This window comes from Rattus norvegicus, chromosome 4, assembly GCF_036323735.1.
Source record: "Rattus norvegicus strain BN/NHsdMcwi chromosome 4, GRCr8, whole genome shotgun sequence".
Classification (NCBI taxonomy): domain Eukaryota; kingdom Metazoa; phylum Chordata; class Mammalia; order Rodentia; family Muridae; genus Rattus; species Rattus norvegicus.
The window spans coordinates 21,506,873-21,519,895 of record NC_086022.1 but is presented as its reverse complement, the minus strand read 5'-3'; the positions used below and the strand labels follow the sequence as shown (position 1 = coordinate 21,519,895).

The following is a 13,023-nucleotide window of genomic DNA, read 5'->3' as shown; positions in this document are numbered from 1 at the left end:
AGTTTTAAAATGGAAAATAGATACTTATCTGAAAGGTAAGTTAAGAACGGTTCATTTTGAAGGTAGAAAATGTAACATTTGTGAAGCGGAATACTTCTAAGACAGAGGAATCATTTAATTTTATAAAAAGAATTAAATTAATGCAAGGAATTATGCAGAAGATTGTGGTAGAAACGGGACATTCTAGGAGAAATATTTAAGTTGAAAATTTATTCAGACTATGAAAATTTATACTTGAATTATTTATACCTTAGGTCAATGGTAATATTGTTACATACAAAGAAAACTGCACCACACAGGCTTCTGAGAATTTATACTCGAGTGTGAGAAAACTAAAGGATGTGTCACATTGTAATGCAGTAAGATGCAAAGATGGCTGTGTTGGAAATAATTGGAAAAGTAGTCGCTCTTGCTTTAAAATTCACAGCATGCAGTAAATATTTAATTTGATCTTCACCTTTAGTTTTTAAAACACATTGTTTCTTGTATTTCAGAGATTTTTAGCTATTTGTAGGAGTATGATGCACTCATTACATTTTTTACTTAAGTATTAATATTTCATGTGGCTGTTTTTGTGAAATTCTATACAGCTTCTCTTACGATGATGTCAAGCGATCCACCTTCAGATGATTAAAAAATATGTAAAAAATTCTTCTGATTAATTCTAACCACAGTTCTAGGCTCATACACTAATCTCTCCCTGGAAACATGCTAGTTTTTGGCCTTGTGCACCTCAAAGTCAAACCGTAAATGGAAACATTGGTGTTGGGAACATCGGGCAGTGACACTGGTTTTATTTTTACTATTTGGCAGGTGAGTGAAATGACATGAGGCTTAGGGTACTTGATACTTTCTGGTTTTAGTTTTGAATTATTTATTTCCCATTAGGAAGCAGATTACATAAAGGATACATGTGGCAATTACATAGTTATCCCAGAGAGGAGTGCTACTAGAGGTGGTGTGGGTACCGGTATTGTACTCACCAACCAGGCCTTCTTAAATATAGAGTTTTCCAAACTACCAACATTTCGACTGAATTTGTTTAGGTTAACATGTTAACCCACACACCCTCACAAAGTGTACTTCTGTACCTAACACTTTAGTTTATGACTTATCTATGATTATCTTTTAATAATTCTAAAATAGTTAGTCAAAATTATTTCTCCAGGAGAAATTGTAGTACTCTTGGGCCTTAAATATTCTATTCAAGTATTTAAATGCTTGGCTTCTTACCTGGAAATCACCCATTCTAAAAACGTGAAGCACAGCTATATTCAAAACATATACATTTCTGTTCTCACTGGACAATGTATTTTTTTTAATTTTGTAACAGCAAAAACACAAAAATTGAGTGTACAAATCAGTTAGTAATAGTCAATTTCCTTAATAACTAAAACCACGCAGTACCAGGCTTTGCCTGCGTATGGTGCTAGTGCTATGTTCAGACATAAGTCTCAGAAATACCTGGCAGTGCAAAATTATCACTCAGCGCCCATGGAAAAGAACCTTAACAGATTTGACGGCACCGACAGCATACCTGAGATCTGGCTTCATGTGGAATCTGGCTAATTCACAGTAATGATTTTGCTAAGTTATTTGTAGGAATTACAGTGAAGTCAAAGGTTATATGAAATGTCTATTCCAGATTTCCTCTCCCATCTCTGGATCTAACTAATGGCTTCACTGGCACTTTTATTTGCTCATACATTGTTTTCTCTCTTCAGTGGATAGTTATTGGTTATATGCTAAGAAAAGCAAGGTCTTGCAGGAAAAAAGGAGTCACTGATTTACATGTGTGCCTATATTATATTTTTTTTTTGTACTGACTATTGCAATTGTTTTGAAGTCTAAAAATTACTTTCAAAATCAAAACGTGGCTTATTTAAAATATCTTGATTTTCCATTACAGCCTTTGCGAATTTTAGTGTTGGTTTCCAATCTGGCAAGGTACCTGGCTGTAGGAAAATATTGACTATCCGTTTCCCTAATTAAAAAAAAAAATTTCCAACGATGTGCGGCTTGGTCTTCATGTGGGCCCCCCAACAACTGGAGCTGGGTCTGTCCCTGACTCTGTTGCCTGCCTGCAAATTCTATTTCCTTAACTTGGCTGCCTTGTCTGACCTCAGTTGGAGAGGATGCTCCTAGTCCTGAAGTGACTTGAGTTGCCAAAGAGAATTGGAACCAAGGGGGAACCTCCCCTTTCTCAGAGGTGAAGGGGAGTGGTGAGGAAAAGGCCATGTGAGGTGGTTACTGAAAGGAGAGGGGGCTTCAGTAGGGATGTAATATGAATAAATAAATATATACATAAATAAATAGCAGTATGGGTGTTCTCAAAATCTACTATGAGATTCTAGACAAAAAGGGTTAGACAACTCCATTGCTACAGTTTATAGTATTTAACACTGGTTTCATACTTAATCTACTTTTAAGCAGATGAAACATAAAATATTGTCTTTTGGTTAGCTATTTTAGTAATAACACTGTTGGAAATTGTTGAAATTTTTCCCATAAAATATCATAAGTATCAGTAAATATACATGATTTATTATTTAAACACTTTCTTGGAGACATCTTTCTCTCTTTATAATTCAACAACACATATGTATATCTGGGTGTCCATACAGTATGTCAATATGCTTATAAAAACACAATAACCATTATTACCTCATGGTTCTTCCTAAAACTTAGTTACTTTAGAATGTATTCTTTCATAGTTTTCTCCTCCGTCTTCAGTTCCAGTAATTGCTAAGTCAAGATGACTAGTTAAAACATGCTTGCCTAAAATGGTCAATTTTCTGCCTTCTGACTCAGCCAGGAATGGAGGAACATCCGATGATGTCAATCCCAGGTGATAATTGTTGAGAGGAGAGCAGCAAGCACCTAGAGAACTTTTTGTTTCAAAACTTAACGCAGTGTGTTATTAACATGTCTTAAGGCTATATTACCTGGGGTGGGAGGACCTGAAGAACCGTGACAAAATTTTGTCTCCATAGTATTCTCTGAAGAGTGAGAGTCTTGGTTAGAACTCACACTCTGGAATCAAGTTGGATTTAAGATGGGAGTTGTTTCCCCTTAGAGAGCTTCACCACAGACAAGCTATCGGTATCCCTGTCCTAGAGCCTCCTTATGTGTATGAACCAATGAAAAGGCAATGCCTTGCAAAGGGCTGCTCTCAGAGTTCAGTCAGATTCCACACAAATGCCCCTCATGTGGCGGTGAGCGTGTAGAAAACAACACATCAACAGTAATCATTACTTTCACTCTGTGACGTTGAACTCAATGCTGTTCATTGAGGAAGTTAGCAACGCCCTGGGAAAAGCCGCTCAGCAGAGACAGCGCCAAAGCTCAAAAGGTCACAAACAGATGCCACAGCTTTTATGGAAAACACTGTGCAATATTCTTTCAAAGTTACTGTGTAGCTTTTAAAATGCAGAGCTCTGTCATTTAAAAAATAATTCTCTGTGATCCCTACAGAAATAAAACCTGTGTCTAAAAATTAAAGGCTTTCCAGAATGAGTCACATCCATAGTAATTTCATTTTGCCAAAGAAGGGGGCACAAGTAAACACCGTTCTTAGATTAAAAGCCATTAAAGACTTGTTTTACATTATAAAATACCTCAAAGGAGATGAAACCAAAGTTTAAGTCATAAGCAAAGAATTTGAAATTTTTATAAAGTATTTTTTTTTAATTTCCCACTCCTCTTCCTAGTCCTCATTTCCTTTCTCCTCTCCCTCTTCCTCTCCCTCTTCCTCTCCCGCCTCCTGGAATGGTTAGACTCAATCAAGGCTGATTTACTGACTTCTCATCTAAATGGTGACATTAGAATGATTGTCAACCTCATTCAGACAAGTGAGTAGCTTGGGCCCTGAGTGGCATTCATTGATGTCTTGCCTTTCCTTACCACCAGCAGAAGCATACAGCGGAGAAGAGTTTAGGCATCTATTTTGTCCTCTACATTTTAAGTAACAGGATGGGGGAGATAGGTAACATAGTCACACATCTTATGAGACAAGGCAGCGTAAATGAAAGGCCAATAAAAAGATCAACAGGTTTGGTCTGTAAAATTTAGCCTTAGCAGTGGGGAGCAGCAGCTGCTGCGTTGATGAGACACTTGAGATGCTCTGCACTGGAGATCCTTGGCATAGCCGGACTAGCACAAGTAGAAGAGGGATTACTGAAGCCCAAATTCCACGGCTACCAGGAAGAAATTTTATCTTGAGGTTTGAAAAGGCTCAATACCACTGCCATTGTGATACTATGATCTATTAATAGTATCATGATGTTCTTGAAGTGTGGTTCCATGTTGCTTGTGGATAAAGAGTGTTTGTGACATTATTTCTGAATACAGTCCTCAACTGGAAAAGCTGAAGACCCATCCCACCATTCTAACAGTGACTCCAGAAATCAACCAATCTCTTGTTTAGCCTCTAGGAATCTCAACCACTTTCTGGCTTTATTAGTGACATCTGCTGATGTCAGTGACAGACAGCAAAGGGAGATGATGGCTTTGGGATGGATTGTCTGAAAGCATGATTACCAAAGGAGTAGGTAAAGTATATACATATTTAGCCAGGGGAGTTTGTGCTATGATATGGTAAAAAATTAAAAGCAAAACAAAACAAAAAGCTTAGCATAAGTTTTTGATTCCTGCTCATATAACATCTGTTATACTCCTGAGTAACTTTCTCAGGAAACTTCCTCCAATATGATAATCCAAGATGCTTCAGTTTCCTGCCCCAGCATTCATTGTTTAGTCTTCCACACCTGTCTCAAAAAGACCTGAGAAAGCAGAGTTTTGGGGCATGCCTGTTCCACTGTCTCAGGCTTGATGTAATACCTATAGCTTCTGTTTGTATTTCTTTGGTCAGAATTAGGCAAATGTTTTCACAAATTACCCAGAGACTAGGCAGATTGTCCTTCATATGTGAAGGAAGAAAGATGAGAAATTTCTGGTTCTATTGACAAAGTATAGTCTCCCAAGGTGCACAATATACTTTTTAATTTTTTTAAAAGATTTATTTATTTATTACATGTATATGATTACACTGTAGCTGTCTTCAGACACACCAGAAGAGGGCATCAGTTCCCATTACAGATGTTGTGAGCCACTATGTGGTTGCTGGGGGTTGAATTCAGCACCTCTGGAAGAGCAGCCACTGTTCTTAACTGTTGAGCCATCTCTCCAGCCCCACAACATACTTTTAAACTGTGCAGACACACATGCTCTCAGCTTGTATTTTGTTTGGCCTATATTTTGAACATCTTAGTAGCTCATCAATGCTATGAGGTAATTGTTTCATTTTATATAAAGTTGTTGGATTTTAATTACTTATGCTATAAAAATAAAAATGACTAGTGAAGCATCCTGACGTCTAATGCTTAGATAATACTGGTGAGAGGATTTCCTAAACCAAATTCAAAGTCTGAGTATAACATAGGAATCTGTCAACAGATATTCCACATGATTCACAAGATGGGCAACCACTATCTCAGTGAAGGATTGTGTGAAAGTCCAGGTGCTTTTCTGCTCATAAGACTGGGATCCAGTGATTGACCTGTCTATACCAACACACTTTGGAGGGAACTGGAATGTCTGATCTTTATTCCCCCAACTTTACCCCTTATATCTAGTTTGAAGTTGTTCTTCATATAATAAGATTAATATTGCCAGGTGGTGGTGGCTTATCCTTTAATCTTAACGCAGAGGAAACAAAGGCAAGCAGATCTCTGACTTCAGTCTGATTAGACTACAGACTAATTCTATGACAGACAAGGCTACACAAAGAAATTTTGTAAAGAAACAAAAACAAGGGGCTGGAGAGATGGCTCAGTGGTTAAGAGCACTGACTGCTCTTCCAGTGGTCCTGAGTTCAATTCCCAGCAACCACATGGTGGCTCACAACCATCTGAAATGGGATCTGGTGTCCTCTTCTGGTGTGTCTGAAGACAGCAACAGTGTGCTCATATACATTAAATAAATAAATGTTAAAAAAAAACAAAAACCAAAACCAAAACAAACAGAAAACCCCCAAAATTAAACAAAGAAAAAACAAGCCAAAAATCCAACCAACAAACCAACCAAACAAAAAACGAGATTACCACCAGTGTCAGATTTAGAATGAGACATTATGTTTGACAAGAATAACTTTATTACTGGCATTGTTTACCTGTAGCAACATGGCTGCTCTGGCAAGGAATTACATCCAAATATCTTCTCTGTCTGGGTGATCTGCCTGAAAAACACATTTTTAATCCCTCTGTTTGAATATAAACAAATCCTTAGTACACACCTTGAATCCCAAACAATGAAGATAAAGTTAGTTTGAAGAAGGATGCATCCATGTTTGAAATCAATGTCTACCTCAGGGGCAGACAAAGTGATGAATCAGAGAAAGAATTGACAGAATGAGTCAGAGAAGGTATTGCAGAAAATCTTAAAAATATCCATAGATCCTCGCTAGCCAGGATCATCCAGCCATATGGCTTTAGCAAGGCAAATTCATCTCAGAGGCAGCTGGTTCTAGGGCACCACGGCATGCTTCTTCTAGCTATTCTCTGGTCCCAGCAGCAGCGCTCTCCTGACTCTCTGCTGCCTAACTCTGCTCACATTCCCAGCATCTGCCCCCTAATGCTTATAGTATCAACTCCTTGCAACCCCTTAAAATCAAGACTCAAATAACTTATATTTAGCAATCAGATTTATATCTTAAATTCTCTTTCCACAAAATGTCTATACAATAAACTCACAACTATTGATAATGATATAAACTGCCCACCTAGATAAGATAAATTTACCTATAAAAATCCACCCTGTAAGAAATATTCATAACTACCTGTGGTCCTTTGAGTCCACAAGGATTTGGGTTGTCCTTCTCTGCCTCCATCGTGGTTCTTCCCCTTTCTCTCTCTCTCCCCTTACAAAAACTCTATCCCTGCCCTACTGTCTCACTGCCAAATCACAGGCCCTGCCTCACCTGCCTAAAGACAACAATTCACAGATAGGATATACTCAATTCTTATCAGGAAAGCACAGGAAAGAGAAGGTATTTAAGAGCAGCACAGGAAGAAGGGTGAGTCAGTGCGGTGACTACAGAGCAATGGAATTGAGATCATTCATGCAGTTGAGTGAAGGTCAACAGAGGCAGTTGAAGCCAGAGAATGAGAAGGAGCCAAAAGATTAGAACAAATTGCCAGAGTTAATCTGAGGCTAAGCAGAGCAATTCAGTAAGAAGCTGAGAGAAGCCAGACTGAATCAATCAGTTTGGAGAGGAGTCTGAGCCAGAACAGCCAGATTGAGACAGTTACCCAGAGTTCAGGATGAACTAGAAAGGGTAAGCTCATTCAGCAGCAAGCTTCCAAGACAGCAACTACGTCAGGTTAATAAAAGATGTATTTTGCAGTTACCCATTTTATTCTCCCACATGTTTATACAGCCCAGACTGACAACCTGTAGCATCCCAAATCAAACATGGAATCATCAGATATTTCTGTTTATCCAAAATACCCACAATTCACAGGGATACTTTACTTACTGTTGAATTTATTTTAATTTTTCAATTTCAAATTATCCACAGTACTTGGGATTCTTCCTAAGTATTGTGCCTTTCATGTCCTGATATGTCTATATTATTCTTGGATTATACATAATTACTTTAAAAAAAAATCCACTGCCCAAAATGTCATCCTGAAATGAGAATATGAATGGCAAACCCACTTCTGACTTTTTATTTTCTGAAACTAATTATTCTTAGTTTCTTTCAAAAAAGTGAATGGCCAATTTTGTCTCAAAGACTATTCCAAAGGATTGTCTGAAAACACATGGTGGAAGCTGGAGTTTCAAGAGTACTGAATGTTTAGTTTAACAGTCATTTCAATTATTAATTTATTTCACATTATCTGTATGCTTTCTATAAAACACACACGGAAAGGTAAAAGGCCATAGAAAGGACTAGAAGGAATGCACAATACAAACATGAGAAGAACAAAACAGAGCATATTTTGTGGTGTTCAAAAAAAATGGATTACTGTGGTAAATGTTTTGAAATTGCCTCATCCTTACTTTGAGGAAGTAAGAAATATCAGCATCAATAATATTTATTCTCCCATTTACTTTGAGTCTTAATGAGATGGCTGTGATGGTCTTGCTTTAACTCTATAGCAGACACAGAATAGACACTGAGATGTTAGGTAGATGTCAGTTGAATAAGGGTATTAATTTTAGTAAGTAATGCACAGACCCTACATTTAATTTCCCTGCCCTTAGATAATGCTGAAAAAGCTATCTGTGCTCTTGTTACTTGGATTCTGGAACAGAGTGAGATGATTGTGAAGTTACAGCATGTCCCAGTTATGTCTGTAGCTAATCTGCCTGGCTTTTAAACTATGCAAGTGCCTAGGAAGACCACCCCGCGTTAGAAGTCTCTACATTATGTTGTTTCAGTGGTAAGTACTGTCTAGTGTTTGTTATCTTCTGTGAACCTTGCAAATCTAATTATTTATAATCTTTCTCGACATTTACCTTTTGTTAAATATACTCTGCTTGTATAAGGACATGATATCCTTTAAACATGGGTAAAGAATGCCTGGTTGGACTTCTTGCTTATATACAACGTAGGATATTGCAATGACCTAATTTATGTTTTCGTTATAATCACATGATTTTAGGCACATAATTCTGACAACCTGCCCACAGCCATTGCTATATGTAATAAAGAATAAGAGGGAAGTCATCGTAGCTGATATCGTTTGTTTACCATTCAACTCTCAGCTGTCAGACCAAACAGCGATTGCAGTTTATTGCTGTCTTGAAATAATACAACTCGTTTCCATGCCAGCAGCTCTAGAATGGTTGGTTTAGTTTTTGGAGCGGATTGAAAGTAGATTGAAAAGCTGACCTATTGTGTTAAGTTTATTTACACAAACACGGCGTTATGAAAATAAACTCTGAGAGTACACAACACTGACTTCCCAGGTATTTCAAGTTCATTAGCCACCAGGTAGAGAATTTCAACTTCACCCACAGACACCTCATTCAGAAGACCAACACCTTGACCTTTAATCTTTCTTAAATGTGAGGGGAGATATACATTTTTGCTTTGGGAAAGTGAATCTACGGCAGATGTTTTTTTTCATACCAACCCATTTTTGAAACGATGGAAAAATGACATTCCCTCTTCCGCACCCCCAGGCTCTTGAAATATGCACTTTCCTCAAAAGAGTCAAAAGTAACATTCGTAAGATGGAAAATACAGAAAACTTGAATTGTGTGGAAACAGTGAACAAATTAATTTGGCTCCTGGAGAGTGGCAGATTTAGACCGTGGTTTTATTCAAAGATCACTCTTGGTGAATGAGCATTTCAACGTCCTTCCCGAGGCCACGTCTCAGCCTTTCACAAGCTCAAATAATCGGAGTATCCTGCAGGTCTTCCTGGCCCCGCCCCGTCAGGGTGAGGACCTGTCTCCCTAGGCTGGCGGGCGGGTCAGAGCCCGGGAGATGCGGCGAGGCACGTGGGCTGGAGACACTTCCTAGAAACGCGCACGGGCTCAACCCTGCCTGAACTTTCCTGTAAACAGAGCGCTGACAGGCGGCATCCCCACTGGGTGGATCCCGCGCTCCTGGCGCAAGTGGCACTTCTTGCTTTTAATTATCGAGAGGAGAGGCGAATACGAACTAGCTGCACGGCAAGTCAGTGCAGGAGGCTGACTTCTGCGAGGCTTGCGGGGAGGCTGGGGGAAGAGCTGGGGGAGGCTGCTGCTCTGCTCCGGCTGTTTTCTCAATGAATAGCTGGCGGGGAGACTGAAGCTAGCCACAGCCTCCTCCTCACTCCGCGGCTGGGTGACGGCGACAGCTCCAGCCGGGACCTGGCTCTCAAGACGCGCTCCTTGGAATGTCCTCTTGCTCTGCGCTTCTAACCCACGGGTCCCCAGGACAGAAAGGCTTTCCGGATCCAAATATTGGTCGGCAAATGGTACTTGGGAATGGTATTTTCTGATGACAACCCCTTCTGTTTGTGACAAAGCCTGTCGCCCGCAGTTGCCCCTGAAGAGAAGTACGAAGTAAAACTCAGTCCTGCCTTAAAGTGTGGCTGAGGGACCAGAGGAGAGTCAGCACGCACCATGGCACCGACCGGACACATCCTCACCTTGCTGCTCTGGGGTCACCTGCTGGAGCTCTGGACCCCAGGTTACACTGCGAACCCCTCCTATCCCAGGCTACGACTGTCTCATAAAGGTAGGTTACCTTTCCTTATCCTTTTGTTAGGAAAATGCCCAAATAGAAAGTCACTTAACATAGGTCCACGATCCCCACCCCCAAGACCCCCAAAGCGCACCTGAAACATATTGCGACACTTCACCCAGGATTGTAAGCACCTCTAGTTAACATATCCTACCTCATCTGGGAAAAGTGTTACATCGCATGCCAACTTGGAGGTGTTATTTTTGCCCTAGAAATATCAGATATTATTCTGGAGAAGTTCACTCACCACTGTGCAGAACTGAGAAGGTGGGGCGCAATTGCTCAAAGCTGGAAAGGCTAAGTCCACCAAGGGAGCTGTAGGGATTGAAACACCACTACTTGCATTATGGCAGGTATATGGGACCGGCTTTAAAAGTAGAGGCACACTTTGTTGTTACTGCCACCGTTGTTCTTGGATGTTTTGATTGTTTCCTTTATAATGAGATTGAGAGGAGAAAAGAAAATTCCTGAGGAATAAATGATATCCCCGTGTAATTTAAATGACTAGCAAATAATAGAAATTAGCCTTCACGCTGAGTTGGTTATTAGAATATTTTAATGTGTGGCCAAATAAAGTAGTTTTCTGGCAATCATGGTAAATTGACTTATAATGATTAAATATTGCTATGCACTAGCTATTTCTTAAGTGTGCATTCATGTATTTTTACTGAATGTCTGGCAGAGTGTTTGTTTTATTCTATGCACAGCTACATCATATTCATAAATAAATGATCAAAAGATAGGTTTTGCATCAGGAGCAGTCAAAACCAATCATGAGTCTTCCTGTCACCAAACAAATAAAGAGCAAGACCTGTTTTAAGAGGAAGTGATTTTGTTGACTTAAAAGGAATTTGGAATAAATTATTGGGAATGAAGTATTCATTGCCACCACCAATTAAGGCAGAGAACAGATGCAATAATAAGGATTACATAAGAGCCATTTTATTCAACCGAGTAAGCTTTTAAATTGTCTTTCACTACGGAAAGAAGAGAACCTGCGTTTTTGAATACAAGACAGACTATTTAGCAGAGGATGGAACCAGGAGGTCTGAGTTTTGTATGACATAATTGGCCTTTTTGTTTTTTTATCGTACAGCAGTAAATGTAATGGTGACTCTAGAAATTTCCCATCTTAATACTTAAAACTACGACTATCTTCTTGATTTAAATAATGTCCTTGTAACATTATGTACTAGGTACCAAAAATGGATTAAGCACAAATCACAACACATTTGTAACATGTTTAGAATGTAGTGTCCTTTAGCCCATGCCTTTTGAGTTGGGATGATATATTATGATGGGTAGCAAAGCCTCTATTTCTAAGAAGTTATAGCCAGACACATCAAAATGCAAAATTTGATGGGATGGAGAAATGAGGATGCCAGAAAAGAATGTTTCTTATAAGTAGTATTTATCCTAGAGCTATTATGCATGAGTTATTTCTTCCTAATTTCTTTTCCTGAGTGTACACTGTTGATATCACAAAAATTACAGGAAAATGTATGGACTTGGTAAGTGCACTGTTAAGTGAGGTGAGCCAAACTCATGCCAGAAAGCACTGGACGTTCGTTCTTTCTGAAGTGTGGATCCCAGCCTATAACATGTGTACTGTGTGTCTGTACACAGCAAGCAAGTGTGACCAACTCTAGGTGGAGTGTAAGATTTAGAAAGCAGAGCAAGAGAGGGTGACGTTAGGCAATGAGGAAGGATGGAATGTAGGCAAAGGGACACGTGAGTCATGAAAGGATACAGGGCTTGTTTTTTTCCCTTCTAGTTTCAACTTTGCCATAGTTTTTTCCTTTTTTTTTTTTTTTTTTTTTTTTTGTAGTGGATAACTGAAGCAAAACGTAGAGAAAAGGAAAACAACAACAGCAGCATAGGCTGTTGGTTTTGACATGCTGCTCTTCTGTTAAGCCTTCTATTAACCTTTATACCTCAGGCAGACTTGGCTTTTGGTAGCTTAGTCTCAGTATGTTTTCCAAACTGCCTCATTTGGTTCTGCACGGGAGAGCTTATAATTGGGTCAGCATACCAAAATTCCATGGTAAAGTTGATCTCATTTAAATATATATTTTTTTAATCAAGCTCGTCTTCAAGATGTCTCTCTTCATCAGGGAGATAAGTGTAACTGATTTTATGAGCCGTGTCATATGCTGTGGAAAGGATCTTCATGTATTTGCGTGTAGCAGACTGAAAACTCTCACAAGATTTTTCTTTGGCATTTCTTCTCTGTTTATTGGGACTGGCTAAACAGACAATTTTATGATGCTGGTTTTATATGAAGACAGTGTAGCGATATCTGTGAATAAAATGTTCTTACTTGTGAAATTTAGGAGAGTCAGCTATGAGATCACACCAGAAAGGGAACCTGGAGCAGCAAATGCTTGCCGTACCACAGGTTCCTCAGTGACAGGAAAAGCAAGGAATGTCAGAGCAAGGACATCCAGTTCAGTCAGCACAAAATGAACCATTCTCCACACTCTGGAATTCAGCAGACCTTCCAAGAGTCTTCCAATATTGGGAATCATGCAGTGCAGATTAATCTTCTGAGGTATTGAATGGTGACAGTAATTTTGGGTTTTTAGTAGCAGGAGGAATTAAGTAATTAATATTACCAGTGGTTTGTTCAGTCTTTCAAAGTAAGATATGCAGGTGTATGTGACATAGCACCTCTGTGCTGCTGCCTGACCCTATGGGATGACACTGTCAGGTCCCTAGAGGACCCATGTTGTGTGTATCCATCATTCTTCTCATGGCAGTGGTCTATGTTATGTGTCAGGTGG

At 39.3% G+C, this 13,023-nt stretch overlaps 1 protein-coding gene across 3 annotated transcripts in view; it reads left to right on the top strand.

Annotated features, from left to right (window-relative positions):
- The first annotated feature begins 9,446 nt into the window (after positions 1-9,446).
- Sema3e (semaphorin 3E) overlaps positions 9,447-13,023 on the top strand; it is a 257,764-nt gene continuing 254,187 nt past the window's right edge. The window contains exons 1-2 of one of the 3 annotated variants that reach the window (XM_017592522.3): positions 9,470-9,960; positions 10,037-10,234. In XM_017592522.3, coding sequence (XP_017448011.1) covers positions 10,120-10,234 — 115 coding nt within the window. In that variant the 5' untranslated portion in view covers positions 9,470-9,960; positions 10,037-10,119. Of the gene's footprint in view, positions 10,235-13,023 lie in introns of all 3 variants that reach the window. The other 2 variants (XM_039107252.2, NM_001106579.1) reach the window with 2 other exon arrangements.